This window comes from Vidua chalybeata, chromosome 19 (assembly GCF_026979565.1).
Source record: "Vidua chalybeata isolate OUT-0048 chromosome 19, bVidCha1 merged haplotype, whole genome shotgun sequence".
NCBI classification, from domain to species: Eukaryota; Metazoa; Chordata; class Aves; order Passeriformes; family Viduidae; genus Vidua; species Vidua chalybeata.
In genome coordinates, this window is record NC_071548.1 from 9,846,585 (window position 1) to 9,868,794 (window position 22,210).

General features: G+C 39.3%; 1 protein-coding gene across 1 annotated transcript in view; it reads left to right on the forward strand.

The window, feature by feature from the left end:
- PITPNC1 (phosphatidylinositol transfer protein cytoplasmic 1) overlaps positions 1–22,210 on the forward strand; it is a 40,441-nt gene that overhangs the window by 1,775 nt on the left and 16,456 nt on the right. Inside the window, exons 2-5 of the mRNA XM_053960285.1 lie at positions 532–680; positions 4,371–4,459; positions 4,904–4,911; positions 13,948–14,019. Of these exons, the coding sequence (XP_053816260.1) occupies positions 532–680; positions 4,371–4,459; positions 4,904–4,911; positions 13,948–14,019 (318 nt within the window). The remainder of the gene's footprint in view (positions 1–531; positions 681–4,370; positions 4,460–4,903; positions 4,912–13,947; positions 14,020–22,210) is intronic.

Below are 22,210 nucleotides of genomic sequence, written 5' to 3' on the forward strand. Positions count from 1 at the left end.
TCAAGTGCTTAAATGCATTTTAATAATATTGCCAAGTGACTCTAACATCCTTTCTCAAGGACTTGGAGTCTGTATGTTTTTTTCTTAAGAGCTAGTGCTCCTGTTTCTGTGGATCAGCCATAGTTACCCCAAATCATATTGCAGGACTTCATTGTGTTGGCAGGGCAGGAGAATCCTGTGTCCCACTGAATTTTAGAGTTCACCTGCTGCTTAAAGTCCCTTTACATTTCAGCATGTGGAAGCACTAGATTAACTGTTTACTTAGTTCTTCACTAATATACTTACAAATACAAAGTCTAATAATAGAGGACTGGCCTAATTCTTTACATTTGTATGCACACAGGTTTTATTATTTTTTTTCCACAAGTGATGCCATGGACTTCATAAGATAATGGGAGGACCCCAAAAATACTGGTTTTCACCTTTAAACTACCTTTTATTTACACATAGTTCTGTATCATTGATTAAGATTGGTTTTTGAACACGTGTAAGATAAAACTAATATACTTTGTTCTTGGTTTTGCCTTGCAGTACAGAATTGGACAGCTGTACATGATCAGCAAGCACAGCCATGAGCAGAGTGACCGAGGGGAGGGTGTGGAAGTGGTGCAGAATGAGCCCTATGAAGATCCCAACCATGGCAATGGTCAGCTAACAGAAAAACGAGTCTATCTCAACAGGCAAGTGCAGTAAAACTGCTTCTCCCAGCATGGACTGTAAGAAAAATTTGCAAGGAATGCAGGCAACAGCCTTTCTGTTTCAAGAAATGTTCACATGAATACATGCTGCTTCCTGGTAGCCATGGGGAGGTGGGATAGATCAGTGGCTTGGAACAGAGGAATTAGCTATTATTCCTTCTAGAGCATCTTCTCCATGAGAAGGAATTATAACGTGGAGTTCAGGATATACTGAAAATCAGAATTTTTGCTTTCTTTTACACTTAATTGTTTGTCATTCTGTTTTCCAAAATTGCTGGGGAGGGGGAGCCAAAAAACTAAACAACAAAACCAGCAAAGTCTCAACCTCCAAGAAAAACAAAACTGAACCATTGAAAAGGTTTAAGTTTCTCTCATCTCATAATTATGTCACAAAGCCAGCATTTTTGCTGACTGTATTCTGCCTCAGCAAAGTTAATTAACATTATGAATGACCATTGTACAATGTCAGCCTCCTGGATCATTAGGCTTAAAGACATGGTGGAAAATTTGGGGGTTTTCTCCCTGAAGTTCCATCATTTCTCAGAGTGAAGTGTTTGTCTTCCTATGCTGAAATGATACTGCCAATAGAGGGTCAATGTCTCTACTCACAGGCTGGAGATGTTCAGAGATATATATTTGTGCAATATGAGATATATTGCACAATCTGTTTTTTACTACTACTGGTTTAATTGAATATCACTGCTTTCCTGAAGTTCTTCTTTTCCCCTGGGCCTGTTTCATTGTATTAAACTTATGCTCTGCAGCATTTTTGAAGTGGGCATACAAACACTGAGACTATTGCTTCTACATTACAAGTTCCTCCTGCACTGCAAACCTGACATATCTAACCTTAATTCAGGACAAATTGAATCACCAGTGATGCTGCACACACACACACACACGAGTTCAATAACATATATCTTGCCAAAATTTAATATTATTGTGATTGTAAGTGTTCTCTCACAGGCTAGATATAGGACTTGGGAAAAATCAATATATGTGTTCCCATAGTAAAGCTCCCACAAGTTGTGGGTTTTTTAAAAAATCTTTCTGGGTATTTCTCTCCTGCATGTCAAAAATAAGGCTTTAAGCACAGAAGAGCATATTCAGAATTGCCACTTCAGGGCAATTCAGAATGACCACAAGAACCTAGAAGCCATGTACAAACTATACATGGGAAGCACGTGATTCCTGGTAGTGCAGGCAATGGAACACAGGATTTCTTAGCCAAAGATGGGTACAAACATTGACAAAGCAGATCTTTGTGCCTAAAACAACTCAGGACAGTTACCTAAAGCTGTGGTGGATATTTGAAGTCAGGTTCACTGAGCTGACTGATAAGTCTGATTCCTCCATCACCAGATTTGCTATTTGAATCTGGGTGTGGTGTCACAATGCCACCAGACATTGCAGTAGTGTTGTAGCTTTGTGGAAAGGATCAGGATGTTGTCAGGCCGCTGTGGATTTTGCTGGGAGGCCAGGATGTCTCTGGAGGATTTCACTCAAGATGATGTGCTTCCATACAGGATGTGCTGGAAACTTCTCCTCTGCCTGCCTTGCTGAGGAACAGAACTTCCCCCAGCACAATTCTCTCCCTCAGCTTTTCTTCTGCCTGGGCCCACTGCCCTAACAAACTCTGCTTTGCTCTATTTTGATCTGAACTGATATGTCTTAAAGAAATTTGAGACTGAAGTTCATCTGGATAGAGGAGAAATAAGGAAATAAGGAAAAAAAAAAAAAAACTAATGTGATCTTCATACCTGTGCTGCTGAAATAGAGATAATATCTTTTCTTGGAGTGGACCTTGGAAGAATTCATGTGTGTCTGTGATTAGGACTTGCTAGCAATTCTGAGTATAATCTGTGTTTTGCTCATAAAGTTATTTTTTTCAGGATGTTCTGTACTGGTGAAGATAGGTAGACAGGCAAATATGCTAAAAACAACAATAACAAAAAAAAGAGCAGATGTATATTTTCTAGTGTCAGTATAACCTTAGTTATATTTAGAATTATTTATTGCCTCTTCTCTCCTGCTGGAGTAATGTTTTCAGAAGCTGAAAGTCTGCATCTTCTGGTATTTATAATTTAGGCATCAGAGTAAAGTTTAGCAGGGGTAAGGGAAGCATTCGTAAAAACACTGACAGAGGCTGACAAAATAAACAGAAGATCTGATACAGGGAAGTCTATTATGCAGGATGTAAAATACTGCTTAAAAGTCTGTGCACAAGAAAGGTTTATGTAAAGAAAATAATCCAGTTTTGAGCAATGTCATCAAAGAGCAAAAGTCAATGCTCTTGGCTTTGAATCTGTAGATAATGTACCAACATCTGCATTTTGCTTCTGCACAAATAAAATATTTATATGTAGCCAGATCATGGTTAAATAAGCCTTAATGATCCCAAATGTATTTTCTTCAGAATTTTGCTAATATGGAAAGTTAATTTACTTTCTGCACACAGTTATCTAAACAGAACTATTTCAAACACTTGGGAGATTGAGGTTTGGAAGCATCTTCTGAGGTTTGGAAGCATCTTCTGCAGTTCAGTACAGATTCAGTCTTGGCCTCTGCTCTCTTGGTGCTCTGCTCAGTGCTTTGCCAGACCAACACCATTTTAACTGAGTCCCCCAAGTACAGGGATACTTGTGGTGTCCAAGGTCTGCTGTCCTTGGAATAACTAGTTCTGCATCTTTGTTCCTGGCACCCTCAGTGCTTATAACTGAAGTCATTAAGAGAGGGTTGAAAGATGAATTAGAGTGAGCTTGCCTTTTTGAATATTCCTTTGTTCATCAGTTTTTGGTACCCTCTGTGACCAGAGTGCTGGAAATGAGAAATCCAAGAGCCAGGGTAAAAAAATGCTGCCACCCTTCCATAGTATTATTCAATTACCCTTTAATGATCCCTTCAAATGGTGCATCTATGTATTTGATTTCTGATTCTGCTGCCTCTGTACCACTGCACTGGTGAGTTTTCTTGACAGAACGAGCTCTGAGCTGTAATGTCAGTTCCATTAATTCTCTTCACTTTTGTTATTTACTTTTCCCATCAGCAAAATGGGACTAATGCTGCCTACCAGCCTCACGAGGTGTTTTGAGTGATCTGTTAATTTTAATATAAAAGCTTCCTACTCAGGAATTGGCGTTGGTAGTGTGGGAACAGCTGCATGCCAGGTGAGCTGAGCACGAAGGTTTCAGGGCTGGCAGAGAACATGAAGGAAGAAAAAAGAATCTGTAAGAAGAAATAATGGATTCGGGATTGAAGTGGACTGAAATCCCACATTTCCTCCTGACCTCTTGTTAGAGAGTGCCTCCCTGTGGCTGAGCACACGGTGCCACCGGGACACCTTGTTTGGCCTCACCTGTGCAGTGTGGCCAAAGGTTCCATCCAGGCCATGGATTCCCAACATGAGCAGCCTCAGTTCAGCCCACTCGAAGGTTGTGGCTCTGGCCCCGATCTGCTCCCTCTGTGAGGAGAGCACTGCTGAGGCAGAAAATGAAAATGCTCCTGAGAAGTCTGGGTACAAACACCTCACAAATGATGGGCACATTGGGAATATCCTCATTTCTACAATACACATAGAAATAGTCATAGTATATTCTAAGTCATAATACATTCTAATAATATAAGTCATAAGTCATGAGATATTCTAATTTTATATTTTCTTTTTACTTTCAGCAAACTGCCTAGCTGGGCTAGAGCAGTTGTTCCCAAAATATTTTATGTTACAGAGAAGGCCTGGAATTATTATCCTTACACAATCACAGGTGAGGAATGTGGCAGAAATGATTGCTGCTTTGTGGTTTGGGGATGGTTTAGTTTATCTTCAGAAGCTCCAAGTTACATATTGAACTACAAGCACCAAGTCTCTTTAACTCCTGTGGAACTGGATATATTTTTCACCTTATATTTACTGGCATCAGGAAATTAAGATTATAAGCTAAGGATAGGTAAAAACAGGAGTGTTGTATTTATGCAATTTCTTGCTTGCAAAGAAAACATCAGGTGCTTGGATTCTGTCTGATTTGTGTCCTTTGTTGTCCCTTAGACTTTAGTCAAATATAAATCTGCAGATGATCTGACACAATCCTTTTATTACTAATGTGTGTTTACTGTAAGGATCTTGCATCATTGTTTTATTTCACGTTTCTTTTTTTTTTTTTTCTTTTCTCTCTTCTTTTTTTTTTTACAACTGGACAATTGGAAATCAGAATACACAGTAAGTTTTTCTTTCTCTTTTTATTCCAAAAATAGAAAAATTATGTAAAATATATTAGTGGAATCCAGGCTGATTCCTTCTTAATATAACTTATTTATAATGCATTCAATAGTGAAACCTTTATTTTAGTTATTTGTTTAAGCAATTTAAAGGGAAAATTAAAGTAATTCTAAGGGGATCCTAGAAATTATTTGTCTTTATCACTTCAAAATGATTTGATATGTTTTTACTTACTGACTGTAAGAAAGAAAACCTTCTATTAAAAAGGGTGAGGCTTTTAAGGTTCCAGTTGTTACATGGAGACATGAGAACAGATTTTATTTATTGGCTTATTAACTTATAAAATGCTCATCTCTGGTATAGTATATGGGAAACTGTACAATCTGTAGACAAAATTAAAGATAATCTGGGCACAGTGCCCAGAAAAATCAGCTATTCCCTCTCACAGAGCTAAGGCAAAATATAGCACATAAATCATGAGAAAAAATGTTTAAATATGCTGGCCTCAATAATAGCAATAAGTTTCCAGCAGCCTTTGCAAGGTGAGGAGGTTCCAGGTGAAGGGACCTTTCAGAAACTCCTGCTTTGATTTAGCTTGAACTTCTAACTGCAGGTAAAACATAATGCAGATGTTTCTCTTTAATTCTGCAGTGCTCAAAATGTTTGTGCAGACTTTTTAAAAGCTCATAAAGCGCAAAGAGAAAAAAAAAATAGTGTGATAAAAAGAAAAAAATGAAGGGATTTAAAGGCTCAGATCTGAAAGGTAGAGACCAAGAGTTGAAACTGTGACAACCCAAAGCAACAAACTGTGCTTTCCAATATGTGCTACAGTTACTTAGAATATTCATTTGCTTGACAGAGGAAACACAAATGTCCCAGAATGGGCAGCAGTGATGAGGGACAGATTCTCAGCTGGTTTTGCCAGAAGAGACTTTTGGTAGGGTCTGTCAGAGTTGACATTAATTAAGGTTTACCTTTGATGGCACATTCAGTTTTAGGCTGGGAAGCTGACGTTTGCTGTGTTGCACTGAGATCTCTCCATGGTAAATTTTTTCTTTAACTGAAAGTAAATTTGAATCTTTTAATGTGATTTTTTTTTCTTTAACTGAGAGAGTCAAGTGGGGATGATGCAAAGGATGGTGGCAGACAGAAATATGTGTCTAAATTTGAATTGCAATACATTATTAAAGCCAAACAGCAGTGCTGTACTCAGAGAATCTGAATCAGGAGGTGATCTCTGTCTGATCTGGTGAAACAACACCTGGTGCAGGTTGGAGGAAGGTACAGCGACAGAAATGTTCAAGAGCATCAGCAGAAGTGATTGCAGAGTTAAAGAGACATGTAAAGAAAAATTAAATCAGTCCAGAAATTTAGAAGGTAGGCAAAACCATCACTAAGTGACAGTGTAACTGCCTAGGGGAGCTGGGGACCAATTACCATGGTGCAAGGAAACAGAACTAGAAGTACTGGGAGGAGATAAGGGAAACTGTATTTCAGACAAAAATCTAAAATATGTATTAATGGAGCTGATAGGCTATGAACTTATCTTCATGGAAAACAGAGGCAGTGCCTTTGCCTCCAACTGTTGAATCTAGAACAAAAATGTTAAACATACCACTGGGAATAATTGCTATCCTTGTCTGGAATATTTCTCTAAATTTGATCTTCTGTAGTCATTAGAGAATTCTGAAAGAAAGAATAAGCCCACAGACATTGCCCAAAATATGTAAGACAGCCTGGAAACCCTTTTCCTAAAGATCATAAATTCTCTCTGAAGGATCTGTGGGAAATGGTGAGAGTCAAATTGAGCCTCATTTCAAGGAAAACTCATTCTAAAGGCAGGCCAATAACTGGATAAATAAAGCATAATCTTATCAAGTCAAGTACATACTGCTCTGTGGTATGTTCACACCTTATTAACCTTGTAAATTCCACTCTAAATAAAGAGAAGGACCTTAAAGGCTCAGCATGTTATTTCAGTGTGTGTTAGTGGTTTGCAAGAGGATGTGAACAGCAGACTGAACCTTACTGACAGGTTTTTCACTTGTAAAATATGTAAGCTGTTGAGAAGTAGCATTCAGGCCCATACCCTGGCATTTAGAAATGAAGTATGGAATAATTTCATCAATCTGATTCTCCTGGGAATATTATGGAATTCATAAATATGACCTTCTTAAAGACTCAAAATTAGGACATCTAAGAAAAAATGCTCATCAGGCATTGAAAAATAATTTTCAGAATATTGCTCTGTGCCATGGTTGTATAAAAAGCCAAGCGCGATTGGATGCATGAAAACAGGAATGGAAATTACACTGTCATGATATTAGTCCTCTGTAATCTGGATCCAGTTATGATGGCATCTGCTTTAAGCAATGGTATTTGTTACACAGCAACCCCCTAAATCTGACAGCAAACACCACATCTGCTACCGGCTATTGACAACCATGTTAACAACATGTAAAGCAAAAGCCACACTTAAGATAATGAGTTTTACAGAACTATTGCACAAGTGATGCTTTTGTGGGGTGTAATTTGTGCTAGAGGGCCATGTCAGGAGAGCATTTGCAAATGCACCTCGTTAAAGCTGCCATACAAAAGACTTCCTCTCAGGAAGACGACACATGGGGACTGTCCCAAGGAGTGCTGTATCAGAGCTGGAGCTAATCCTTGAAAGCTTCCTGCTGACATGGAGAGGGAGGAGGAAGTCAAAAAATACCATCAAAGCTGAAGCCAAAGGAAGTCATCCAGATTTCGGGGTACTATTTAGGGAATAAGATATTCCTGTAAAGTTCAAAGTTTTAGTGGTTGGGGTGTTACTTCAGACCTGTATGTGAGAAAATGTCTTCAAGACAGACACTGGAGCTGCTTTGGTTTTGATCTTGTCATTAGAAACCTGACAAGATATCTTGCTAAAATACATGTTTGGGTTTTATCTACAAATCCATTTATATTGTGATTAGGTTGATTTAAGATATTAAACACGGGATACCATATTTAGGATGTAGCAGAAATGCAGCCCTATAGGAGTAACTCTAATGGATTCCACTCCATAAGCAATTCCAGGACGTGGGTGTGGTCAGGTGCCTCCTGCCCAGCTCCACCTGCTCCTGGGGAATGGGCGCTCTTAGCTGCTGGCTTTGGAAAGAATTCCTTTGCTAGTCAGGGGCTGGGGCCTTTTTCTCTTGGAAGATAGAGACAAGATGCCTTGCAGCTCTCAACAACCCCTTGTACACCAACTAATCACAAATATGTATCTTCAGTGGAAATATGTATCCTGCAAATTTGTATCTTTAATGGAAAAATATTTATGCTATTCACAGTGGCAAGAACTGAACTTTCAGGAGGCTTTGTTACTTTTATTTCTGAGGTTGCCCAGCAAGATTAGAAATAATTAACTAGAAAGCAAACTTGTGTCTACTGCAAACCAAACGAAAAAGAATTGCATAGAACTAAGTTTCTTTACCTGCACTGGGATATTGTTAGAAAATAAACAGCACAGAGCAAATATCCATTCAACCTGCTCAAGTGACAGTGGAGATTCTGGACAAAAAAAGAAAGGAGCCTCAAGCAAACAAACAATCAGATCATGTTTGTTGACTAAACCATGGTACAAAACCTTCATGTGATCGAAGTACACTGAAAATGAGCCAAAGTTTAGCTCTCAAGCTGGAGTAGAAAGTGGTTAGGAAAAATACAAAGAGAATTTAAGCAAACTCTTCTGGGTTTGAAGGTGCAGTTCAAGTGTTTACCAAGGATCAGTTCAAACAGATTTGCCTGACCTGAATGGCTTTGGTGGTGTTAGCAATATTTCAGTTCTGGGGCCGAAATTTAAAAACAGCTGGATAATTTTTTGTGCATAATTTATGGACAAATGTTAGTTTCACAATTATATTGACAAAACAAGCATTAAAATGGCATTGTTTGCTCTGTACAAGGAGGAGGAGCATTCCTTCAACATGCCAATGTCCCAAACATCCTCATGAATGGAATATAAATCCAGAATATTTATGAAAATCAGTTATGGAACAGAAAGCAGGAGACAACAATTCTTTTGATGATTTATAACAATGACATTTATTCTTCTACAGAAAATGACTGAGGAAAATAAAATTATGTCATCTGGTATGTGTCAAGACCCCAGAGTGAGAGTTGCTAAATGGTCCATTACTGACCTGCTGGTTTCTGATTACTTTTGAGAACAGGCATGTTTTGTGCTTCACTTAGCTGCTGGTTTATCCATGAAGTAAATTATCTGGAAGGAATGTTTTTGTATTGTTATTTTTATAATGAGACGACTTGAGAAGGAAAACAGTTGTTTCAGATAAACATTGCTGTAGAGTTTTGTCCTGTGTTCTCTTTATCTGATTACCAGCCCTTGAAATTTGGACCTAACCCCTCACTCTTCAGGGCTGAAACTTTTCTGCAGCTTGAGGATTTGAACAGTCTGCATCAAAAATGCAGTACAAAGAATCCATACTGCAAGATTAGAACCTAATGCAAAGTTACTACTAGCATCCTCCCATCTTATCCCCCCAACTCAGAAAACAGTCTCACTGATGCCATTGTCCTGGGAAAACACAGATTTATTTCCCTCAGTAGAGGTTCCAGCAAAAGGAGGACCTCTGTAGAATTTATAAGGAAAAAAAAAAATTACATTTTTAGAGAGCTACAAACCTGTATTCTCATTTAATAGCTTAATCCCATTGCAATGAGTAACTCAAACTGCTTGGGAGAATTCCCCTTTTTCCAGCACTGCCTTATTCCAAAGCAATCCAGCCCCCTCTCTGATGGATGGGACTGTCATTTCCACTTGTGCATGCGGCTTTTCCCTTCATTTCTTCTTCAATAAGCAGGTTACTGTTCCCATGTATCAAAGAAAGAGATCCTAAGGGAAGGCAAAGCCAGAGATAAGATTTTTATAGTGGTTGGAGGCAACTTGTTACTCATCGTTCCATCTCCAGGTTATTGTATACAATACAAACAGTGGTTTTCTTCCTCAGCTTGTTTATGAGAGTTTTGCTCCCTTGTTTATTTTCAAGCCCTGTTTTTGCATTGTTCTTTTCCTTTCCACTCAACAGCACTTTTGTTTGCTGTTTGCCATCTTCCTGGGCTTATCTTGCTTTCCAAATTCTCCTCCCTCTCACTGAGTCACATCTTCCAAATGCCATCACCCTGCCCAGCCCTTTCCATCTATTCTCTTCCAGCCTTGTCACCCTGATTGATGCTGGTTTGTGCCTGGGTGACCTGATCACACAGCAGCTCTGGGGGCTCACATGCAGAGCTGTCTGGGGCAATCTGATGGGAGTCAATAACTCCCCATTGTCCATTTTCCAAAAACCATTGAATATTCCACCTTCCACCAGCCCACAGTCCCACATCCCCTTTATCGCTTACAACAAAGTTGGGACTCCATTTCCCTTTTTCAGGTTCTTGACCTTCAATAAAGAAATGCTGTTGTTACCCCCTGCGTACCAAAATAGTGCCCAAAAATTTTGAATTTAAAGGATGTGATGTATGGGAGTGGAAAAGATTTCATTTGCTTGAACACTCATTGTAGCAGTCACTTTGTTCTTTGTCTTTAGGCTCCATGGAGATTGCTCTCTAAAGAATCCAGTTCCACCTGTGTTGTCAAAATAATGCATATGTGATCATATAAAAAAATCATCAGTCTGAGAAGTGGTGGAAGATGAGAGAGAACATTTACATGAAATGTCTGCCTTGCTGGGCTTTTATGTTAAGATTTAGGGAAATATGCTTCTGCTGCTTAAAAAAAAAAAAAGTGGGATTAATTTTTACTGTACAGAAATAACTGCCAAGGATTGTGGATTAATATTCACAAGGAACAGGAGAGGTGAAGAGCAAGGATGAGGTCTCTAGTAGGTCTTTGGACATTCTGCAGGCAGAAACCACATGGAAAATGAAACCAGCTGCAACAGCATTGGTGAACTGGCATTGCTCACACAAAGCAGGTTCCAGAGGGTGAAGAAGCCTCTCTCAGACCAACTCCAATTACTGACAGCTCCAGTAATTCCACAGCCACCACAGGTGGAATTACCATGCAAAGGTGAATGTGACAGCCCTCTCCGTTAAATGACTGTCACACCCCGCGGGTGTTTGACTGTCTCTTTAAGACTTTGCCAAGTGTTTTGGCACACTTCGGTTCTACCCTGTTCTTGTAAGTGTTGCTTATTGCTATGGCAACGCTAATCAATCATCGTGCTAAAAATAGGCCTCGCGTTTTTCAAGAGGTTATATGTAGGGAATTGCAAACGGGGCTGTGCTTTCCATATGCTGCTTTCATTCCCTTCATTCTAACATGGAAATACCCTGCTCACGCTGGTAGTTACTGGTTCACTCTCCTCTTATTGCCCTGGTGCTCTCTTGAGCCCTAAACCTCTTCTGCTTCTTCCAAAATTGAGGTGCCAAATATAGAAAATTTAGGAGAACAAACAAAAAACCCTGAATATTCCCCTTATTTGTTTTTGAGTGTCACAGGTGTGCTGGGGTGTGACAATTTTTAAAGGAGTTTATAAGACATCTAAAAAATCTGGAGGTGACAATACCTGGAGATTCCTCCTTTGAGACCTTTACACAAAGACACCTTATCACTGAAGACACTGTGACTGAAGATTTTGAATTATTCTGTAGAACTTAAATTTAATTTCAAGGTAAAGACTGAATTTGCCACTATTTCCTTCCCAAGAGGAACCTTGCTTGCTGCCTCCAATGAAATGGAGAGCTGGAAACAGTGCCCTGTGCATTCCTGAGTGTGCTCAGGATCGATCGCCTCCAGGTCAGTGCTGGAAGAACACAGGCCCCAGAGGAGGCAGAGCAGAAAGGGAGTGGTGCTCAGAAGAAAATAAGAATCTCCTGAAAGGTTTATTACCTACTATTCACTCCCCAGTTTGTTTCTGACTGTTGCATAACAATTTTAATCTCCAGTTAAGTAAATACACTGCCACTTGAGGGGAAAAACCCAACTTTTTGCACGATGAATAGTAGTCATTTGAATCATGCATAAACAGTTTTCTGGTTCTGCCAGAGCCCTCTGCCAATTAGTCAGAGTGCAGCTGATGAATCATGCGACACATTCTGTGAAATGTTCAAAAATTTAGACCCTGCTAAGTGTTCCTGTAAGGCAGCGAGACCCCCCACAGCTGCTGGAGCAGTGGTTGCCAGCTAGTTGAGTTTCTGAGAGAGATTTTTGCGGTGGAGGACTTTCTGGTGAATATGAAATTTCATTTGGGGTAAGCCCATGTTACCATTTATAAACTCAAATTAGGTTGTTACAGCTCTCTCCTTCATACTAAACACACAGGGAAGCTGCCTGTGGGTGGCTTTACAGAAAGTGGCTCTCTAATGAGGTGGCTTGAGGTAAATGGCACCATTCTTCTATGCTAGTCTAAGGAACCTTGGTCTTTTCTTAATGCTTCTTTTTGAAATACAAGGTTAGAAGATCTCCTGTTTTAATTAGAGTTTAGCTTCTGGGTCACAGGAATCAACAACTAGACTCAAGCAGTGGCTTGTTGAGCTGCTCCAGGCAGCCCAGTGCAGCCTCACATTCAGTACATGGAACGGTGACATTTCGGTGTCGTGACCTGAGTCATTGCTGGCAACCTCCTGACAGTGATTGAAAATATCAGGTATTTCTTTAATACCAAGGTCAAAGGGAAATCTGGTATTTGGTTTTATTCATAATTCCCTCTGAAACTGCAGCTGTGATTCAGATCAGCAGCATGAAGGGGTTTTGCCTTCCATGGCACCAGAACCTTATTTTGAGGAATCTGTCTCACTTGTTTTTTTTGACAAGGATTGATTCTAGATGTGCTTTTTGATAGTGGATATCCTGTGATCAGAAGACTGAACAATGACTTGTTGAGTGATACCCATTGAAGGAGGGATGTATTTGCTGCAGTCTCCAAGGAGCTGCCTTTGATTTCAGCTGTTGCACTACACCTGGCCTCCTAAATGCCCTCTTCCCTTACTCACCAGCCCCTCCCTTGAGGAACTCTCTGAATGTTTTCAAGCCTGAACTTGACCAGCAGCAGTGTGAACACTGAGGTGTCCAAACAGCCTCATTGTATAACCTGTATGTACAGCCCATGGAGGAGTCATTTGCCATAGGGGATTAGTGATGCATCACACAAGAAACTGGCAGTTAATGCAGGGAAAGCCTTGGTGACTAATGGCAAAGATGCTGAACTGGTGTCATTTAGAGCTGGTTAGACAGCTGTTCTACCTGCCTGTCGGAAAACTTGCTTTGAAATAACTGTGAAATGATAAATAAAATATATTTGAAATATTTATAATGATGGGATTATGTTGCCTAGTATTACAAATTCTAGTCTTCATAAGCCAACTAAGCTAAGCAATCCTCAGAAAAATAAATTTATTCCCATGTAAATACAGAATATTAATCTTTAACAGGAAAACATTGGTGTATTTTTTTTTTTTTGCATTATTATCTAAAGATTTCTTTGGATTTAGTATAGAGGAATTTTCACAGGGACTCATAATCCATCGAAATTTCATTAATAGGAAATTATGCTAAAATTCATTTCTCACTGAAAAATAAGAAAAAGCCCTCACATATGAAAGCATTGCTGTCTGTTTGGTCAGGGCCTGCATCTGGTGAAGTGTCCTTGGGTTTTTCTATATGAGAGATAGACTGGTCTATAATGAGGGATATTGAGTTGCTCTGAAGATCTTAGTGAATTGAATTTCTAACAAGACATTCAGGACATTCATACTCTTGGGCATAGTGAGCATGAAAACCATTGCATCTAATTATTCCAGACTGCTTATACTGATTTATTTATATCTTCATTATAATTTTCAGCTTTTAGATAGAATCTCTGGATCCCTCCAGAATCATCAAACCTTTCAGGTTTACATTCTGGGAACACTTACTCTTTTTCTTGAAGTAATCTGAAAAAAATAAGGAAGGTGATACCAAAAGGAATGTGCTGAATATGTCAACTGATGAAGCAAGGCATATATTTCTTGTGTTAAACATACTTTTTTTTGTTATTGCAGTGTTCGTTTTTGCCTAAATTCTCCATTCATATAGAGACAAAATATGAAGACAACAAAGGAAGCAATGACAGTGTAAGTATGACACCTTGTGCAAAAGTTGATTTAATCCTCTTTGTTAACCACAGTCTGGCTGGGGCCTGGAGGTCTCTCAGTTTGGGAAAAAGGCTCCATCAAACGTGTGCCTTTGCCCCTCCCTGGGTGCCCTGGTCTTGAGCAGATGCAGGGGAGTTACCTTGAAGCACCAGGAGATGATAGATCTATGTACACACCTTCCTTTCTGCCTCTTCTCTTCTATTTGTTCCTTCTCTAAACACAGCATAATTTACATATGTGAATTTAGTTGTGATGAACATTTATGGAAAGTAAAGAAAAGATGACTGGGGTTTTTCTTGGTGTGCTTGTATTCCACTTTCTGTGTTTCACATTATTATCTCTGAATTCCAAGGAGGTGTCAGGAAGAACAAACAGGAAACTAAACAATGGTCAGAGATGAGAGGTCTCAGAAAACAGCTTGGGGGAACAATGGCTGTGCACTTAGGTGATGCTTTTGGCAGTCACTTACCTGAAGTTAAAAACTTTCAGAGTTAGAGCTTAGAGATGAGGACAATTAACTAAGTAAAATCCTCTTTAGAGGAAGGGTGGGAGTGAGTAGCCAGCAGCTGCTGATCAGAGAGGCTCAGGAGCAGAAGGCAGGAGGTCAGTCAGACTTTGCTGTGCAGAGAGCAAAGCAGAGTCTGCTTTTTCCTTGCAAAGAAATAACTTTCACTAAGGCTCAGCATGCAAAGATTGAACCCTTGGGTTCATACACAAATATGTTTCTCCCTGTTTCATTTTGGTATGCATCAGTTGCAGACTTATGGGCAGAGGTTTCTTGTAGGCATGAAACAAAGTTTAAATGTCTGGAAATTTGATCTGTAAAACAGAGACCCAATGATGGGGTGTTTGAACTCATTCTTGAAAAGGAAAAAGGCAGTCAAGCAGATTTTAAGGGGTCTGAGCACAACCCTCCAGTGTTTTGGGGTGTCTGTCCAGCAGCCTTGGTCAGAGGAAGGTGTTCTGTTCTCCAGGTGGGAAGTACATTTCCCTCAGCCCCCTGGGGCTGCCTGTTCATGAGGCTGACAGCTGTTACACTTCTTATGGCAGAATAATTACATGTACAAGAACAAGGTGGAATTTGGAATAATGCTTTTGGCATGCAGACACTTTCCCACTGGGAACATGACAGGGATCATCTATTAACCACCAGATACCAACCACTCACAGTCGCTGCTACTCTAAGCCAGATCAGTGAGTGAGTTAAAAAGAAGTGTATTACATTACCAGTTAGATGAACATTGTGTAATTTAAGCACTTTTTAATGTTCACTTCTGCTTTTTAGCAGCACTTTAATTCAGAGCAAGCCCACACCTTTGGTTTTGGGAGGGTGCAGACTAATTTTCTGGTGCATTATAATGTCAGCAGTGAGCAGACATGATCTGGGCTGCTGTCTGACAGAGGAAGAACTGAAGCTATTTAAGCAGAGTGAATTCTTTCAGTGTGTCAGCTTGTGGCTAAAATACTGTGAATCAAGCCCTGAACAGTATCCAGCCAGGGAATTCAGATGAAAGTGGCACAGAGGTGGGATACTCCAGTGATGTAAATCAAAGAAACTCTATTCTGCTTGAATCCAGCTCTTCCAATGTCATTTTTTACCAGACTGCCAGTAGGGTAATATCATATTACCTTTCTATTGCAGCACCTGAGTCACAGACTAAGCCAGTGTTTGCCTAGATTAAGAGATTTCACTGACCCCTACTTGAACTGAGGAGGAAAAAGAGCAGCAGAATTAGAGGGTTGCACTCCAGCCCTAATTTCCCTGATTTTGTAATTCCGAGAGCTGTGCTGTTCCCTGGTGTGAACACCATAAACCAATGGAAGACCTACATTTTTGTGCTCCCGTGACCTTTATCTGGGACTACAGACATGACTGGTACAGCACTGAAATGCTGGAAGGTTCCTAAATATGGAGAGACTTCTGTTAATCCAAACACCTTGGAACTAGGAGCAGGAATCAACCTCATTTCCATTACCCAATGGGCAGGCTTAAACCTCCCTTAAGAACTTGCAAAGTGCATTTCTCCTTTGTGTCAGATGAGTTGAGATTAAATGTCACTGTTTGTCTGGGTAGAAAGCAACAGGAAGCATAGCACCCATTCCTATAGATTTCCATAAATACACTGTATTTTCCTTCATTGCAACTAGCAGCCTTGTCTGCTGAAGAAATAATGAATCAAAAAAAAACTTCTGTAAATTTTGCAGTTGTAATGCAAAATCGACTGAATGAATATTAATGTTACAGTAATGAGGGCAATAATACAAATCTGATTTTAACTCAGCTATTTCTCAATGTATTTTTTTTTAGATCATACAGATTTTTTGGAATCTTTGCACTCTGATCCATTCTTCATTTCCATACTGTCTGATAAAGTAGATATTGTTTGTGAAAAGCAATACTTAGACATAAGGATACTAAAACTAATTCCACTGATCCATGGAAGAAAGCAATATAAATGGGCTTGTGTTCCTGTCATTTGGTAGGGTGGGATGTTATTAGAATTATTTCATTTAACATGTTGTGTTGTCTGGTATAATTCTACCTAGTTATTACAATATATCTTGATGCAAAGTTCCTACTGATTTTTCTTCCCATTTGGCATGCTAGCAGATAGTAGTAATACTAGTGAAAGATGGTATCTGCTCTGGAACCCGATTTTTCTGTCTTAGAATTCATTATTATTTTAAGCTATTTTAGATGTGTTAAAGCGTTCTTGTTCCAATCTGTTAAAGTTTGCGGTTGATTTGCACAAATATAGACACTGACAGAAAGAACAATGAACAATAAATGTCTTTATTTAGGTAACCTTGTGTAGTAGTGCAGAACCATAAATCCACTGAGCTGTGATTTCAGTGCTCAAAGCAGCTGATTTTAATGTATCCCATGTAGTTGTTCCATGGCAACTCTATTCTTAGAAAAACAGAGTCAGTGTTGGATGAGCATGTGAGTACATCAAATATTGTCCCTGCTACCTTGTAGCTTTACAGCTTCATTAGCACTGTCAGAAACTGGACCAGTGAGGCCAGTCAGTAGTTCCTCTTGCAGATCTTTTAAATTAAAAGTCAACTTCTTAAAGAGAAATTTTATTTTGATTTTACTTTTATTTTAAATTACAAAATGGAATCTTTAAAAATTAGAATGTTTTGTGAGATGTAAATGACATGGGAGGTGGCATCTGTAGAGTCCATGATAATATTGGTCAGGGTGGCACTGGGCAGTGCTGGGCAGGGGGAAGTGCAGGTGCCTACAGCCAACAGCCTCAGTGGGCACAGAGCAGTGTCAAAGGGCACAGTAATCACACCCTTCTCCCAAAGCAAAAGTAGCACTTTGGGAATTTGAGTATAGATAGATAAAGCCTGTATTCTGAATATTTAAAACATAAAGGACATCCTTACAAAGAGAATTCTTACAGGAACCTACTGAATGAAATGGTAGAAATCCGGGCAGGAGGGTGGGAGTTACTGCTTGTGTGTCAATAAATAGGGTGTGTGCTTTCCATGGCAAGACTTCCTTAAGCTCTTTTTTTATTTGGACAGGTATTTTCTTTCAACAGTCCAATTGACTGCTCAGTATTTGTGTCACAGAGGACTAATTTAGTGGAACTGTCACCTTGCTCTCATCTCTTTTCCTTACAGTTTCAGTGTGCACTACAGACACACATTTTGCTTTTTTTCCTTTTCGTGAGGAATGCACCAACTGTGCCTTGCAATCAGCTGTGTTGATTACAGGGCCACACCATATGGCTGCAGTGGCTGCTGCAATCAATGCCCAGCCATGTCACACATGGCAGTGCCACACTGTCCCTGCGTGGCACCCTCTGCTACTGGGGAAAATGTCTGCAAGGCAGCTGAAGGTACAGCAAAGGCAGGGTGGAAGAGACACTGCTCAAACAAATCACTGAATCACAGAGACATTCCATTTTCCTATTTGTTGCACAAGGATCATTATGTTTGACTGATTTCTGTTGATTTGTTTTGTTTTGTTTTTTAGTCACAGAATTAATTGCTGCTGATATTTGGGCAGTGATTTTTTTTGCCATCTGATGGTGTCTGGGGAAAGCAAAAAAAATACAGCTTGTCAAATAATTCAAAGGTTGTCAATAATGAAAATTCACTGTAAAATTTCCAGTGCTCTTCGTAGCATAACATTTTTCTCTGGAAAACTCAGTGTCTGGATCTTGATTATGAAACTAAAGTAAAATAAATTTTAGATATGGCAGCTAACAAGAAAATCCATTTCTAGTTTGGTTGAGTTTAGGATGGATTTTTCTCTATTTTTGTCTCCTATCTTAGTAATGTGGAACTAGGTTGTAACAAACTTGAATATAGCACATGGAAATTAAATGTAAATTCACTATTTAAAGCAACTGCCATGAAACACAGATTTCAGCTGAAAAGGATTCAGCTGTGCCCTGGTTTAACCTGCACCACAGGATCTCATTCTGGAAACTGTCAAAAGGATTGCTGGGCATCACTCAAAATATGGCAAATTCAAAGCAAGGGACACTTTGAGGGTGATTTTATTTGCACCTGGACTTTTCCTGTATGATGGTACTGAGTATCCCATCATTTGCAATGAAAAAATCATGATTTTACGATGTTCCTCCCGCCCTCTAATAAGTCTGAAATGATAAAGGCAAACAAATGGAAAGGTTAGTCTAAAATGCCTCTGAGGGAAGAGCTCTCTTTGTTGAACTGCAGATCCTATGTCCCAAGCACATATGGCTATCACAGAACATATGACAAGGCCCACACTGACAGAGTGTGAACAAGTGATATGGTTGTGCCTCTACTTTTTCATTTTTCTAAATGAACTGCTGAAGTTAGTCAGTAAATCTGGCACTTGAACTAGATGTGACTTAGCAAACCTAATCCCAGTAAATATTATAGATAGTCTATTGCGGTCTTGGAAGCACAGCTACTTTGACATAATTGGATAAAAATCCAGTTCTCTGTCCAGAAAGCACAAATCTTAATGAGATATTTTATAAGAGATGGAATAATAGGGGAGTCATGACATGGAGATCAAAAGGAGCAGGAAGCAAGGCTGCAGATAAATATATAACTGCCTCTCCCACTCTGTGGCACACAGGGATATTCCCAGCCACGTCAGGGAGCCAGATTTTCTCTTCTCAAAGACAGATGCAATCTTTTTCCATAGAAAAATTGCACCCAATTATGCATGTCCACAAAAATAGTTTTATCCCATGAACAGGTTTGAAACTGGGAAGTTCCTGTAATCTCTGCTCAAATAAATCTCAAAAGGAAATTACGGAATTTGGAAGTAGCTGAGGTTGGAGCATGACTTACTGAAAAGTTACACACAATAAACTCCATGGGTCAAGTTCTGAGTCGGAGTTCTCCTGCAGAAAAATGAGAGCTCCAGTGGAGCAGGTGACACAACCTGCTCAAGGTGTGCAGCAGCACACTGAGGAGCAGCCCGTGGTTCTGGCCATGGCAATCTGCAGAGATGAGAATGTCAAGGTGGAAATATATTTTGTGCATTTTTCTAATGGAAGAAAAGGATGATTCTTGCAGTCCTTACCACAATTACAGCCCTGCCATGAATTAGCTGTCTCTTTACAGCCTTGTGACCACAAGCTCCTTGTGTTTAGGCTGGGAAAAAAAAAAAAAGCATTTTGTAGTAATGACAGAGCCAAACACTTTTCCAGCTGGTAATCCCTTGGATGGTTCCTTTGCTCTTGAAGATGGAAAACAAACATCACAAGAACGAATCATGTATTATGAAACAAAGCCAAGCCAGAGGCACAGATGTGACTCTTGGAGTCCTGGTGGTGCAGATGAGTGAGGAGTTTGCCAGTGTGGATGGAATCAATGCATTCAGCAGAAACTGCCTTTATGCTGTTTATATCCAATCCAGGTTAGCAGCGGAGATTGGCCACAAAAGTTATATTTCAGAATAACTACATCTGAATAAAATTGAAGCCAACAACTTAGCCTAAAAAAAAAAAAAAAAAAAAAAAAAAAAAGGAAAAAATGCTTGTAGAAAAGAGTATATCAAATTTCCCATCATATCCCAACCTGACTTTCTGTTATGACTGTGGCTACCAGGAGAAGGGAAGTTGCTAGGAAAGGATGTGCCAGGACATGTCCTTGTAGGGCAGGAGGAAAACAAAGGAATGAAATTTAAGCTCACCAGGACTTATATTTCTGCAGTATCCTGTATGAGCTGTCTTTCCTGAGGTTCTGGAATGAAGTGCCTGGGGGGTTTTGTGTACTTTTCTTTTGGTTTCTGGTTGGTTGATTGGTTTGGTTTGACTTTGATTGGCTGGTTGGGGGGGAGTTTAATGGTTTGGGGGTTTTTGGTTGGGTTTTTTTTGGGTTTTGTTTGTTTGTTTGTTGGGGTTTGTTGTTGTTGTTGTTTGGGGGAGGATTGTTTTGTTTTTGTTTTGGTTAGGTTTTTGTTTCTTGGGATTTTTTAATTTTCAACAGAAGAAACCACTGACAGTCATAAAGAAGACCCAATTGAAACCTTTCTCCCAATTTCTGTCATTCTGTGGGTGATGTAGTCTAAATCATGCTGAGTTTTCATTCCTCTTAGGAAAGGGAAGTATATAAATGTTTGTTGTAAAAAAGCTGTCACATTACCCCCCCAAAATAAAACCAAAACCCATGGCAAAAAAGGCCACTTCAGTCTGAATGTTGCTCTTTGTTTTCCATGTGGTTGTGTATTTTAATCTCAATTAATTACTTGGCTTCCAAATGTAAAGCCTGTCCAGTTCTTTCCAATATAATATTTAATATTCTGTCTTCTACATCATCTTCTTAAGGATACAGATTGTTCTCACCATTCAGTTTCTGCACATTTGCAAATACAGTTGCACAGATTGGGAGCCTTATGCTTCTTTTTGTGGCCTTTAATCTTTTTCTTTAAAACTTTTGAGTTTCTTTAGTGTCTTTGATCCCAGCCACAATAAACCCATCCTCCCTACAGGGTTTCAGGCAATCCAAGATTCTGGGGCTAGGACAGGCAATAAGAGAATTAGAGCTAAGAAAGAAATAAGTCTTGTTCTTTAATGACTTCTTATTTTTGACTGCGGATAAAATGAGATTAAATCTCTAGCTGCAAATCTTGTGAGAACAATCTGAGAAAGGAAGAAGCATAAATGATTAGACAACAAGTTCTGCTGGCAAAGGGAAGTAAGAATGTCATTCAGCAAACTTCTGGAATAAAGGAAATGGTCAGAGACAGCCTCGGCAGCAAATAAGGCATCGTTGAAATGGTTGAAAAATTCCTCCTGGTTTTGACAGATTGGCAAAGGCATCTGTCATCCCCACTTCCATCATAGCATTTTAAAGAGAGAAAAGGAATTTAGAACTATTTTCATATGAGGTGAAATACGTTGATCAAGTCTGGGACAGAGCAGGGCACATTTCTTTGGATAAGATACTGGGTAATAATCTCCATTTAGGCTGTTGCAAATGGGCAGAGATTTGCTTGTGCTTGAATTTATGGGGCTTGTGCCTAAACCACGGACAGATTGAAAGTTTCAGCTGATAATGTCCATTTAAGTGCCATTTCCATTATTTTAGAGAGATTATGGTGAAATGCATCTTATTCCAGAAATAGTTCAACTGATTTCATCTGCTCTGTATTTCTGAATTTGTTTAGGAAAAGAGCAAGTGAGGAAGTTTATAAAAGGTGACCTATATTATACATATAAACACAGAAGTGATTTACATCATCAATGTACCCAATTCAGAGAAGGAGCACTACAGGAGAAGGGCTTCCCTTCAAAGTTCCACTTTGTTCAAATAATTAACATAATTTTTTGCAAAACAGCAACTGGAGAAGGATAATAAAACAAATACAACCAGGTTGGAGTTTCTTAGTTCTTCTGCAGTTTCAGATGTGTGAACATGTTACATCCAGCTCAGTGAGCATTCAGTGCTGCCTGTTTTATTCACTACCAAGATAAGTTAAAATTGTAGAGTCAAACTTCAGCTTTTCCTCTATTTGAAAGACGATTTCCTGAGCAATGTTCTTCCTACCAGCTGGTTCCTGTGTTCACTGGAGTCCATTGCTCTTTTTGAATGCCTTAAATGGGCAGCCCCAATGCTTTCAGAAATAATGAAGCAGTATTTCTGTTACTAAAGAGTTGCTGGCATTTTGTATTTTTAACTGTTCCTCTAGAATTTAATTAAATCA